General features: G+C 42.8%; 1 protein-coding gene across 2 annotated transcripts in view; it reads right to left on the minus strand.

Moving 5' to 3' along the window:
* LOC149170607 (uncharacterized) overlaps nt 1–14,448 on the minus strand; it is a 104,656-nt gene that overhangs the window by 73,508 nt on the left and 16,700 nt on the right. For both annotated transcript variants that reach the window (XM_089423932.1, XM_089423931.1), the window contains exon 2: nt 3,784–3,898. In XM_089423932.1, the coding sequence (XP_089280058.1) occupies nt 3,784–3,898 (115 nt within the window). The remainder of the gene's footprint in view (nt 1–3,783; nt 3,899–14,448) is intronic.

Here is a 14,448-nt window from a genome sequence, read left to right on the forward strand (position 1 = left end):
TGATGCTTTAAATGATGTAATTGATAGAATTGGGAGATTCAATCTTGATTCAGTCCCAACTCAATCAACGGAGCAGCCTGGACCATCTCAGAAAAGTCCCCCAAAGTGGCTGACAAAGACACTTGAAAGTGTTCATCCTGATGAAGTTGGAAAGACAGGAACCAGAAATTCAAACCAGCAAAATGGAGGTGATGTAGATGACTCTAATTCACCTATTGATATGGATGTGTCTTATGATTGTGAATTGAACTTGTCTACAGATTTTGAACCAGCTTCCTTCAAAGAAGCTGCTTCTCATGATGAATGGAAAGCAGCGATGCGAAAGGAGTATGATGCCCTCATAAAGAACGGCACTTGGAAGTTGGTTGATCCTCCATTAGGAACCAAACCAATTGGCTGCAAGTGGGTCTACAAGAACAAGTATAAAGCTGATGACTCACTTGACAAGCACAAAGCTAGGCTTGTGGCAAAAGGTTTTGCACGGAAGGAAGGAGTCGATTATGAAGAGACTTTTGCCCCCACAGCAAAATGGGCTACCATCCGGACACTCTTTGCACTAGCAGCTCAGAACGGTTGGAAAGTCCATCAAATGGATGTAAAAACTGCTTTCTTGAATGGAGATCTAAAAGAGAATGTTTTTATGTCCCAGCCTGAAGGATTTGCTGTGAAAGGACATGAACATAAAGTATGCAAACTTGTGAAGTCCTTGTATGTCCTCAAACAAGCACCGCGAGCCTGGTATGAAAATCTAACTGAGCATCTTCTGAAACTCAATTTCAAACATTATGATCTTGATGATGCAACTTTATTTGTCAAGAAAGTTGGCAAAACAGTTGTATATCTTGTGGTGTATGTACATGATCTTTTGATGACAGGGAACAATGAAAGCTACATTGCATCCATAAAGAAGGAATTGGGGAAAAGTTTTGAAATGACTGATTTGGGCTATGTTCATTACTATCTTGGCATTGAAGTAACCCAACATCCAAAGTCCATATTTCTTTCTCAAAAGAAATACATTGGAGATCTGTTGAACAGGTTTGGCATGACAGAGTGCAATCCTCTCACTACTCCAATGGAACAAAACTTAAAGCTCACATCTATTGAAAGAAAAGAATTTGAGGATGCAACAAAGTATAAATAGCTTGTAGGAAATCTCAACTACCTAACTACTACCAGACCAAACATTTCATTTGCTGTTGGAATTCTCTCCAGGTTTATGCAAAAGCCTTGTGAGGGACATTGGTCTGCTACAAAAAGAGTTCTAAGGTACTTGAAGGGAACTCAAGACTTTGGAATCAAGTATACACAGGTGGACGACTTCAGTTTGATTGGATACTCTGATTCAGACTTCGATGGAGACAAAGAAACTGCGGTATCTACTTCAGGATATGCTATGAGTCTTGGATCAGGAGCTGTCTCCTGGAGATCACGCAAACAATTAGTTCCAGCAGATTCCACAACAGAAGCAGAATACGTGGCAGCAGCTGAAGCAAGAAAAGAAATTGTGTGGCTCAGGAAAATTCTTGAAGATTTGCAGGTAAAACAAGTACAATCAACTCCACTCATGATTGACAATACCTCTGCAATAAAGTTGGCCAAGAACCCAAAGTTCCATGATCGAACGAAGCACATCAATACTAAATATCATCTGATTCGACATCATGTTGAGGCCAAAACAATCCATCTCCGTCATTATTCCACAAATGAGCAAATTGCAGACATCTTCACCAAAGCGCTTGGAAGAAAAAAGCTTGAACGATTCAGAACAATGCTTGGACTCACCAACATCCCTTCAGATTAAGGGGGGAATGTTGACACCTAATCTTCATGATTGGGTGAATTTATGTAAATAATTAAATTAGGAATGTGAACAGTCATTGGGAGATGAACTGAACAGTCACTCCTTATTGTATATAACAAAGACCTACCTAATGGAATAATACACGAATCAGTTTTTGTTTTGTGGAGTTACTGCCTGGCCTGACACCTTCTTTGTGGTCCCTCGTTCAACTTAAGAAGACAGGGTGTTAGGATTATGGCTAATCTTCACTTCAGCCCATATGTGGACCTTCTATTTGAGGTATTGTTGGCTTTACTGAGAATACATATGGGTAATTAACCCATTATATTGCACATATTTATGTCTGACTAGGTCAGCATAGCCACACTCTTGGGGCTAGAGCCCTAAATCATTATGGAGTTTTAAGGTGTATAAATACACGATCTTCATTTGTAAATCAATCACTCAAGTTGTTATTTGATAAAAGACCTAAGAACAATCTCACCTATAATGCTCCTCTCTTGAGTGCTTTGTATTTGGAGTCTGGACAGAGGTCCTCCTTCATTGGTGTTGGATTTCTCTTTCAAGCACATGGTATGGGTTCATCTATGTTATACTGGATTAGCATTTATTGAATATTTCACCATAGAAACACTATGTTATGATCTCAACAACATACTCTCAGACGCAGAAATATTAAAAATAACCTTCATTGTTTTGAGGCCAGAAATGGCCAGTTCAGTTATGGTGTAAAATTGGGCATATTTGTTGAAATACACTTTAGAATCTAGTTTTGTACCTTGATAATTTTCTATATTTATGCATTTTAGCTTCTGTAGGTACAAAAATACTTGCAACTTATAAGGTATGACTATCCAAAATTTTACCCAAATATGGTAATATATATGCACCTTTGTCTATGCAATCTAGTGAATCTAAATCACTGTGTTAACCAAGCCAGCCCAAAGTAAAAGGTTAAAACATAATTTAATTTCCAGCAGTTACTGCTGCAAACATGGGGCTTCATTATGGAAATGTAGAAGCAACAAGCAAGAAGCAACAAGCAACATTCAAACTTGATTAGAAGATAGACTGTAAAATCAGCAACAACAAATTGAACATGCCTAAAAATTAAGATTTTGGGAGCTCTTGAGGTTGGCCTAGAGAACTTCATCACATCAACAACCCATATTTGATACTATCTACTTGCTAGATTCCTTTAGTTGCTCTTTCTCTTTACCGGGAAGATACAGAAAGGCTTCTAGATGCCTACTCCAAACTTCAAAGTACTACTACTTAGTGAACTCTATCACATAGAAGGTTGTATTGTCCAATTCCACTGAACAGAAGGAAAAAGGCATGAGTTTCAGAATGGCTAGGGCAAGATTCATAATTTTATGTCATCAACATTTGACCTTTTTTATGTATTAGTTCCATATGCCAACGTTGAGATTTGGCTGATTTGTGGAGATGCCAAGGACCTCATTTGAAGAGGAAGCACAGAACATGTAAAAGATACAAAATTCAATGTCTTATAAGGTATGAAGAACAGCAATGCTGACTTTGTACAGTAAACAAATAGTGCTTTAGCCTTTATGGAAGGAAGACACAAATCCAAAATCCATACCCGTACAAGGAAAATTAGAGTTTGCTATGTGTAATTAACACATAACAGGAATATTGAATAGGAACAAGAACTACCACATTATTGATATCACAAAATAGATTGCAAATATATCAAGAATCCTCTAATTTTCTTATTGAATTATATCCAAATTCGTCAAATACACTTCAAAATTGTTGTTTATTATCCAAAAAAAGGGTGAACTATTTATGAAGAACTCTTACAGTCAATCACAGAGAAACTTATTTTCCTTTTCTTTAGAAAACAGGAAGGTCTGCAGCAGGCACAATTGGAATGGAAATATGCCAGATGAACATTATTGAAAACTGTTCATGAAACATAATACATGCGCATAATTTGTGCTCTTAGTGCACACCTTAATTCCTGATGGACTTTCCATTAAATTTAGTTTGTATGTGTTGGTACGGAAGCTATGAAAAGAGCAGCCTTGGCCAGGTAGTTGAGGTACTCCCAGGTTTCCTTTATTGGCACTACAAAACATCCAAATCACATATCGTGTATGGTAAGTAGCTGTACAATTTGTAACCTTTTCAAGAAATCATTACTAAGTTTTGCCTCTAGGCAAACAAAACATAAAGTAAATTACAAATAATGAACAAGGAATATACAACAGGCTGCAAGTTGAAGACCTAAAGGACTATCATGCAATGAAAGAACTATACTCTTATGTTTCCTGGCAGGTTGCACCATCCAATCCCGGATTTATTTTAGACTTTTGCCAGCAAATTGAGAATTTCTGTTACGTTAATTCTTTTAGATTTCACATTCTAACCAGTGTCCAGACCAAACATGGAAGAATAGCTGTTTTTTAAAAAGGTCAATATCAAATTACAATTGAAATAAATCTCGAATCTCAAATGTGCAAAAACAAGCTAGTTTCAAAAGGACCTTGTGTCTTTCTGATCAAATATTCTCAAGCTACCCTAACAAACTAGATGAACCAATCATATGAAGTTTGAACTAAATCAAGGAATCAACCCTCTGTTAAAAGACCACCAGAGCTGCCATTTGATTTTTGAAATTTGCAATGAGAAAAGGTAAATATAGTAAACCTACTTAGCAACTAATGTAGAGTAAATACTGATAAATAAATAGCAGTGTTCCATGGGGACATGTACCACAGGGTGGGAGGTGCACCCCCCACGTTTCCCACACTCCAGGGCCAGGGGACACCTGGGGAAACAAATGGGGAAACATGTCCCCAATATGGGGACGTGTTTTGCCTCTAATCTTTTGTCCAACAATGCTTAAAGATAAAAGAAAGATACAGGATAGAGCTTTGAGGAGTTCGTGACCTTGATAATTAAAGGAAATATTAAATCCTTAAATTAAAAGGAGGGGGACTGTTGAAGTTCTTGGTAGCTTTGGAAGGTCTTCTACATGAGCTTGGTGTCTTAGCATGTAGGAGATGGTTGATTGCCTCTTTAGGTGCTTGCTTGGTGGAGTAAGTGATTTATGACTTCTTTCCTAACTTAGGAAAAGTACAATAATTAAAGTCAATTAATTATTGTGGACTATTAAGCCAAAGTACTAAGGATAAATAATAAAATTATTTAAGTGACTTAGATATGATCTCAACCATTGATCTCAAGTGAGGTGAGATCTAATCTCGATCATAAATCACTTACGAGATTAGGGTTAGGGATTTCGCTTTATGAAGTTATAAAATAAGCCTAAGGGAGAGGTGAAGATACACAAGTGGAGAAGTGATTTTCTCTAGAATGAGAGGCTTAGCTAGACTAAAGAGAAGGAAGGAAGAGTGCAAGGAAATTTCGGGAGTATTTCTAGGAGGTCGAGTTTAGGAAATTGAGAGGCCAAGTAGTTGAAGTGCAGAGGAGGCCGAGATTTGGAGAGGCCAATTTATCCAATGGGTTGATTTTCTTGAGTGTGCAGGGGTCATAGGAGGAAAGGAGAGGGCCAATTTGTTGGCGGCAGAGGTCGAGTTTCTCCAAGGCCGAATTCTTCAGGAGGCTGATTTTCTGGGGGGGGCAAATTCCTTGGGTTAAGTTTTCCAGTGGGAGTCGAGTTACTGGTTCTAGTAGTGCATTTTTTCTGTGTATTTTTCTTTTTGGGTCTAAGCCCAAATTTTCCTAAAGATTTTAAAGAAGGAAAATTGTTATGGGTGTATACTCACTGTTGTGATGTAATTGATCTCTTTGATTTTATTTTTCCATTGTAGATATTTTATTTCAAAAGTTAAATACCAATGGGAGGATTCCCTTATGGTGGAAATCACTAGGATGATGAGGTCAATAACAACGTACAATGTGATTTCCAAAGCGCATTCAAACGAGAGGCTCAGATAATAGGTTGCTTGCTTTAGAAGCAAAAGAAAGGCTCTCCAAGCATTTCGATGTCTCAAATTAACCTAGGAATTGTTTAAGTAATAACGACTCTTAACAGGTTGGAAGAGCGCGCGGGAATGGCTGCCCGCAATCTCTGATCGCCCCTCTGCGTCTCTGCCTCCACCCCCAGGCTGAGCCTGGCTGGGCCGCTGCCTGCCCCCTCCGCCCTGCGTGGATCCCTCCTGCGGGGTTCTGTCCACCCGTTGGCCTTGGCCTTCTGCTGCGCTCTGCGGGCCTGCAATGGCAGGTTCCGCCTCCCCCCTCCCTGCCTCTGACCCCGAGTCTGTCTTCGCCTCCCTCCTGTCAGAGATCTCAGACGCCAGACCTCGCCCCTCCTTCTCAAAGTTCATTAGAAAGTTGGATGAAATCCCTGAGGTGATTCTACCTCCTTCTCTCCCTCGGAAATCGGCAATAGCTCTATCGGAAAGAGGTCTTGTTGGTCAGTTCACGGGCCTCTGGCCTTCTCCTCGAACTGTCCAAAAATGGGTGGAGCGCAACTGGAGCTCTATGATCCAGGGAAAGATCGCCATCAGATTCTGCGGGCGAGGGTACTTTACCTTTCTGTTCGAGACCAAAGAAGACAAGCATCTCATCTTCCGTAATGGACCCTACTTCATGGACACAAGAGGCCTTTACCTGAACAAATGGACACCGGATTTTGATCCGGAAATGGACATCCCCAACGCGGTCTCGGTTTGGGTGCGCCTCCCTCACCTGCCTCTGCATTGTTGGGGGGATGAATCAGTAAAAGCAATCGGCAATGCAGTTGGAAAATACATAGACAGATCAGAACCGAGGGAGAACATGCATGCATGCGCAAGGATCTGCGTCGAAGTTGATCTTGGGAAAGGACTGCCAGAAGCCATCAAGATAAAGGTGGACCAATGGATGCACATCCAGCAGCTGGACTACGAACAGCTGCCCTTCAAATGCAAGGTATGTCATGAGTATGGTCATTTTGCCAATAGATGTAGCAAGTTAAAAGTTAATGAAGCAGAACAAAACGAGGAAAATGCAGAAGCACCATGGGAAGCAGTAAAAAGGAAAAAGTCATCCTCTAATCCGGGTACTAGCTCCGCAGCCCCTCCGGTATCAAATCTCCCAACCCCTCCTCCCCCTCTCTCTTCAGCGTTTCCCTCCTCCTCCAACCCCTTCGAATCTCTAGCTGAAGAAGTCCCACCTTCCCCTCCTCAATCCCCCCGCCCAACCCCTCTGTGCTCTAACCCTCCTCCCTCCCCCCCTTCTACCATCGAAAGAATTCTCACTAGAAACAAAGCCAAAGAAGCCAACCAGCCCTCAGAACCTCTGAGAAAACCTGGACGAAAATCGAATAAAGAGCTAAGGGATGAAACAGCAGCCAAAGAGATGGCAACTGGCACCCAACAACCCTTGGATTCATTCCTAGGCAAGCCAAAAGGAAGTGGCGAAAAGGCCAAGGAGAAATCAGGATCCCACCCCACAACCGGTAAATAATGAAATTGGTCTCTTGGAACTGTAGGGGGATCGGCTCTTCTTTAAAGATGAAAGCAATCAAAGATCTAATAACTCAGGAACAGCCAGACATTCTCCTAATCCAGGAGACCAAAACTACCGAGCAGGAATTTCTACTTCAAACCCAAAGATTCAAAAATTTCTCAGGTATCTCAAAAGGTTCAGACGGGGCTTCAGGAGGAATAGGAACACTATGGAACAAAAATAAGTGGGAAATCACCAACTCCTTGCTATGCAACTGGTGGATCAGAACAGATCTAAGGAACAAAAGTAATCAAGAAGCTTACCACATCTACAATATATACGCCCCTAACCATTACAGAGATAAAGTCAGCTGTTGGAACTCGATAGAAGCAGATCTCTCCTCCATCCACAGCAGCAATTTAATTTTGGGGGGAGATCTGAATCTTATTAGGCAGGTGGAGGAAAAATATGGCGGGAACTTCCATGCAGACCCATCGAGAGACAAGCTAGAAGCCATCATTCAGCTCTTCAACTTGATCGACACCCCACTGTCAAACGGCAAATATACATGGACTAATAAGAGAACAGGATCGCATAACATAAAAGAAAGGCTAGACAGGATCCTAATCCAGGAAGGGGTAGCTGAACATTTCCAAGCAATCAGGAGCTACATTATTCACGGCACAGCATCGGACCACAAGGCAGTGGTTCTCACCTTGGATAAAGGAATCAACTTCGGCCCTCTCCCGTTCAAATACAACAAAGCTTGGGACTCCAATGAGGAATTCCGCTCCCTGGTAAGAACACAGTGGGCAATCGAAGTTATAGGCTCACCCCATTTTGTATGGGAAACAAAGGTAAAACATCTCAGGACTGCAATAAAGCAATGGGCACGGGAGAAAGCAATCCAGGACAGAAAAAAGAAAACAGAACTGATAGCAGAAATGGATAGATGGCATAAAGAAAAAGAGCAGATGCAACATACAGCAGAAGATCTAGAGAAGGAGAAGAACATGTATCAAGAGCTTTACAGGCAAAATCGTATAGAAGAGGAGGAACAAAGGATGAAGTCTCGCTGCTTATGGCTGAAAGCAGGGGACAAAAACACCTCATTCTTCCACAATAATGTTAAAATTAGAAGGGCAAGCAATCAGATAGATAAAATAGAAGTCGAAGGGAGGGCACTGAAGGAGCAAGAAGACATAAAAAACGCAGCACATCATCACTTCAAGGCTCTTCTCTCGGCAGATCCCCAACAACATAGCAGCGATGCATTCTTAAGTGTAATAGAGAGTAAAATCACAGAGGAGCACAACCGCAAGTTGGAGCAAGAGCCTACAGTAGAAGAAATCAAAGAAGCCACCTTCAACATGCAGCAAGATAAGGCCCCAGGGCCGGATGGCTTTACAGTGGCATTTTATAGGCAGCATTGGGAAACCATAAGGAAAGATTTTGTGAGAATGGTAAAAAATGTATTCAAAAAACATAAGTTGGGGGACAACACAAAATCTTCGCATATAGCACTGATTCCCAAGGAGGCAAATCCCAAATCATTCGATAGGTTCCGGCCTATCTCGCTTTGCAATGTTTCATACAAAATTATTACAAAAATAATTGCTAATAGGCTGAAGAACTTCCTTCCTCTTTTGATTTCAGAGAACCAGGGGGGCTTTGTTCCTAAGAGGCAGATTATAGATAATGTCATTTTAATCCAGGAAGCCATTCACAGCAGCTACAATAGAGGAGAACGTGGAATGATCATCAAACTGGACATGGCTAACGCATTCGACCGAGTGGACCACTCTTTCTTACATGCAGTCCTAAAAAAATTTGGCTTCTCCCCCAACTTTATTAGCACCATCAGCGGATGCATCTCCAACCCATGGACTGCCCCGCTGATCAATGGCCGCCCTAGCAATTTCTTCAGAAGCTCCAGGGGCTTGAGGCAAGGCTGCCCCCTCTCTCCCTTCCTTTACATCATCATGGCGGAAGCTCTGAGTATTCATCTAGAGAACCTTCGCAATAAAAAAGAAATCACAGGAATCCGCATTGAAAGAGGAATCAAGGAGATCAACCATTCGCTATTTGCGGATGACACTCTACTAATCGGGGGAGGATCCAGTCTGATGGCTAGGAGGTTTAAAAGAGTTCTGGATGCTTTCCTTCAAGCTTCCGGAGGCAAACTGAACAACAGAAAATGTAAATTGTACACTTGGAATGTGCCCGACCAGATACAGCAGAGGATAGCCCAAATTCTAGACATACCTCTCCAAAAAAACTGGAGCTCTTTTCCCTACTTGGGCCTGCCCCTGGCCAAGGAACACATTAAAGCAGAGGTTTGGACAAACCACATGGAAAAGATGAAAGGCCTCCTCTTGAGCTGGGGCGCCTCTTGGCTAAACTTAGCTGGCAGAACCATCCTCATAAAGTCTGTTCTTTCAGGTCTCCCAATTTACCAATATGCGATCATTATGGCTCCAGCTAGCATCCACAAACATATAGAACTCATCATGAGAAGTTTCCTCTGGCAGGGAGGTAAACAGGACACGAAGAAATTCAGCCTCGTCAAATGGGAACAAGTCACTCTTCCTTATGAAAAAGGAGGTCTATCCATAAAAATCCCAAGTCTATCCAATCAGGGTTTAGGGCTCAAATTGATCTGGAGGATCCTCACAGGAAACGGCTTGTGGTGGGTGGAGACAATCAAAAGGAAATATCTCAGAGGTCCAAACTCCAACATCCTTATTGATACAATAGCTAACAGGCCTTGCACTCCGGTGTGGCGCCTCATCAAGAAAGTCTTGGCACATTTCAGAGAAAACGTCTCCAAACTCCCAGGCAATGGAAAGAACACTAGAATCTGGTCTGATAGAATAATGAACTCCAAGCCAAGGTACCTCCTTCAAGATCTTAGGCCCTTGCAAGAGTGGATGGAGGAAAGACGGATACTCACACTCTTTGACATATCTCTGTGGAACCAAAACAGGTGGCTTACATGGAAAAACCTTCAACTTCCGCAGGACCTCAAAAACCTCTGGCTTACCCTGAAGCTCTCTCTCTCTGGATCAGCACCAATCAACAAGGAGAATGAAGACAGGTACATCTGGGACACTGGTGGAGGGCCCTTCTCAGTAAAAGAAGGATACAAATCTCTGCAAAACTCAATCCCCATACCAAAATGGAATCTTCACACAGCTGCATGGAAGAACGAATGCCTCCCAAAAGTAAAACACTTCAACTGGACCCTCCTAAAAGGGAAAATTCTCACAGCCGAGAATCTGAGGAAGAGAGGTATACAAGGTCCGTCGATCTGTTGTTTCTGCCGTTCAGAGGAAGAGTCTATCCAGCACTCATTCCTTCTCTGCCCCTTCGCCAAAAGATGTTGGAATCAGATAACAAGGCCTTTGGATATCAGGGGACTCCCCGATCAGATACAAAACTTGCAGAAGAACTGGAAGAAAGATTTCCCCTACTCAAGAAAGGGTAAGAATAACTTAATTAGGGTCTGGAAGTGCATCCCTCCCACATTATGCTGGAACCTCTGGCTGGCTAGGAACAAGTATGTTTTCAAAAACAAAATGCCCAAATTAGACAATGTCATAGCAAAGACATTTGCAAACATTGTTGAAGCAGTCAGCGCCAATTTCATAGCTTCCCCAGACCAGACGGATTGGACACAAGAGGAAAGAGATTGGTACAGTAATTTCAACATTAATCATTCGCAGAGCCCTCCTCCTCAGAACAAAACTCAACAGAAGACCTCCACCTGGAAACTCAGGGGAACTAAAGAAGAGGTAAGACAGTGGATTTCTAACCAAAACAGGCCCCTTCTCTTCTTTGATGGCGCATCAAAAAATAATCCCGGTGAAGCAGGCGCAGGAGGCACAATTAAAGACCAAAAGGGGATTCCCATCTGCAGTTATGAATGGGGACTTGGTAAGGCCTCGAACAACACAGCGGAAGCCTACAGTCTATTTCTAGGCTCCGAAATTCTCTCCAGATTGGGCCTAAAGAACGCCATCATTATCGGGGATTCGGCCATTCTCATCTCAGCCATGGTCACAGGTAAGGAATTCAGCAAGGCAGGCCTCAACAACATAAGAAGGAGAATCATGGAAAATATCAGAAATCTGGGTGCTGTAACCTTCCGGCACGTCTTGAGAGAGAACAATTCGGAGGCCGACTCCTTAGCCAGCAAGGCGGTTACTAGGCAACAAGGCCAGGTCCGCGAGAATGAAGAAACTTATGACAGGGCGATTCCATAAGATCCCTAGCTGTCATACAGCTTGCAAGATCAGTGTCTCTGGAATCTATCGCATCAACAATCATCCCATAGGCTTCGTCCTTCCCTCTGCTCCCAGATCATTGCTTCCTCACCCCTCTCGTGATTTTCCCTCTGACTCATCAGTCAATCCCCGCCGCGGCCATCCTGGAGTTCGCATCTCGATCCTGAAACAAGATTTGATCTTTGCTCTCAGATCCCGCCTTGCCCGAGATCGATTTCCTCCTGTCCCCTCTCCCCTCATGTCTTATCCCCTCGAAAGTCCAAATCGGTTCTTCTCCTCTAAGAGCAGGCCCTTAACTCCGCTCCTCGCATCATCAGTCTTCTCCCCTCACGAGCCTCAGATCCTCTCAGCAGATATCCTCTGCATCGTTTTTCTGTCCCTCTGCCTCGACTTGCATCCTGTGTGCAGCAAGATCACTCCTGAAGATCCCAATCATTTCATGAGCAGGCCTTCTCAGACTCAGCACACGAAAGGAGGGACTCCTCTTCAAATTATAAATAGCAGCTCGGCTCAAAGCTTCCATTCCCACTTCATCGTTACTGGGCTGCGCGAAATCCTTAGGTGGCGACTCTCTTTTGCAGCGGATCGCCCCCTCCAGAAAGGCAACAAGTGCTCCTCGACAGCGGTAACTGTTATTTGCTTATTTCGTGTGCTTAGTTTCGCTAACAGCTGGTTCAACAGGTGCAGCAGAGATCACCAGGCCCTTTTGGCACTCCTCGGCCCACTCTGCGCAATTCCGTTCTCAGCTTCCTTATCTCATCTTCTCCCCACGTCTGCTCCTCCCTCTCTTGGCCCGCCTTATCATCGTCAACCAGCAAGGATGGCCGATCAACAGGGTCAGACTTCCGCCAAGGCTCAGGCCAGCAATCCCCTCGATCAGATTTTCAACAATAAGGACTGCACTATGTGTAAAACTCACACTTTCACGATCAACCGCCTGACCAAGAGTCTCAATGAGCTGAAGGAGGATTACCAGGCAGATAGGAACTCAAAGCGAAAACAGCTGGAGAAAAGAAAGGCCGAGATCGAAACGCTGAGAGAAAGATGCAGTCACTTGGAGGAGGCAATAGAATACATTCGTTCCCTTACTCAGAGTCCCCACGCCGAGGCTTCAACAAAAGCCAGCATCAGGAGAGGCCCGCTTCCTGAAGATTCCGCCACTCAAAATCTCCCTTAATTATCATGTATTGCAAATTTTGCTGGTTAGGTGGATCCTTTGTAAGGCAATTCAGCCGTTTTTATTTTTCTTTCTGTTTAACTAAGAGAAGCAACGAGGAAACAGGGTCTGCGCACCCGCCTTTGGACCTCAGCTCTCACACCTATTATCCTTATGTACTAGAACAGTGTTCTGTTGGCTTTTATAATATATAAGTACCCGATTCTGTAAAAAAAAAAAAAAAAAAGGCTCTCCAAGAAAGGATTGAGGGAAGGAGGCCTTGACCTAGGTGAAAGGATATTCAATAAAAGATGTATGCCTAGATCAAGACTTCCTAGGAAAGGAGGAGGACCTCTCTTAAGGTTTTGTGAAATATAGGTCATACAAAGGTTGAGACCACAAGAGAGACATAGGGGATCTGAGCGAGGCCTAGGGTTAGGGGTGATCATCAACAATATGACTAAGTCAAGCAAGGATTAGAAGGAAGGGTCGAAGAAAGGTGAACTTCCAATGAGTTTTCAAGAGCAAATGACCCTAGAAATGCCTCTAACCAAGGAAGGTGAAGAATAGAAACGGTTTTGGAGCTAGGGCTTGAGATTTCTCTCAAACTAGCCACGGGAATTGCTTGAAACTTTGAGGGCACCTAGAGAAAAGGACAACGCAATAGTGTACCAATTTGCACCCCAAGGAGATGTCTCTAATGCAATTCGTGCTAGGCCCTAGTTGGCCTTCTAGGGTTAGGGCCGAAAATAGAAAAAGAGGAAGAAAAAGGTTTAAGGAAGGGTGACCACCAAGGAATTCGACTAGTGCCTGTACCATTGGGAGAATGGAGTCATGGGTGCTAATAGTAGGTTAAATTGACCTTCAAGGAGGCTAAAAGAGGAAGCCCTAACTACCCCTTTCAACAATTACCTTCATTACATTAATTAATGGAGTTTCATGGACAAATTATAACAATTTTCCACTAGGAACATTCATTTCATATCATCAATGAGTAACACATGCAAAACTTCTCAAGATCACAATTTTGCACCATATCAAGTAAATTAGGGCATAAATTTTCACTATGAGAAAGAATTCCATGCATTAGACATTTGCATAAAGATATTCAACAAGAAAAGGCACTTACTAGACAATATGAAGTATATCCATCCATCAATAATGCATTTAGAAGCTCCAAAAAGATAGCAATATATCCATACATCAAAGTGCATCCCAAAAACATCCAAATTCTCTCCAAAAATTGTAGGTCGAAATCCTCTAATGAGGCTAGCGAAAATCCCAAGTGTGATGAATTACAAATGAGGCCTCACTTGTATTTATATGATCCTATAACAATTTGAATTGGTCAAGTTAGCCTAATGAGCCCTTATAAATGAAGCTAAAGTGCAAAATAACAATCTAATTGGTGACAAGCCCACCAAATAGCTCAAGAGTACTCAACGAGGCTTCCCAATGAGGCCGAAATGACAGACAAGTGGTGCAACAGCGCCGTTGGAAGGCCTAGATAAGTCCTCCATGTGCCAAATCAAAGAGGAGGGCTCTCATGATGACCAAGGGGTTGGCCCCTTGGTTTCCAAGCAAAACATTTGTGGTGTCCCAAGTGGTTGTGGGGGCACAGTGAATGATCTCATGGGTCTCCAACTAGATCAAAGGTGTCGATATTCCATCCATGAGGGCAGGAATGATGATACAAGCCCTCCCATGTCTCCCTAGGTGAGACAAAACCCCATCTGGGCCCTAGATCAAATGCCAAGTTTCTGGTGCAAGTATGTAGC

Source organism: Pinus tabuliformis, chromosome 4_2 (genome assembly GCF_031772625.1).
Source record: "Pinus tabuliformis cultivar Carrire ecotype Pingquan chromosome 4_2, CPIR1, whole genome shotgun sequence".
NCBI lineage: Eukaryota > Viridiplantae > Streptophyta > Pinopsida > Pinales > Pinaceae > Pinus > Pinus tabuliformis.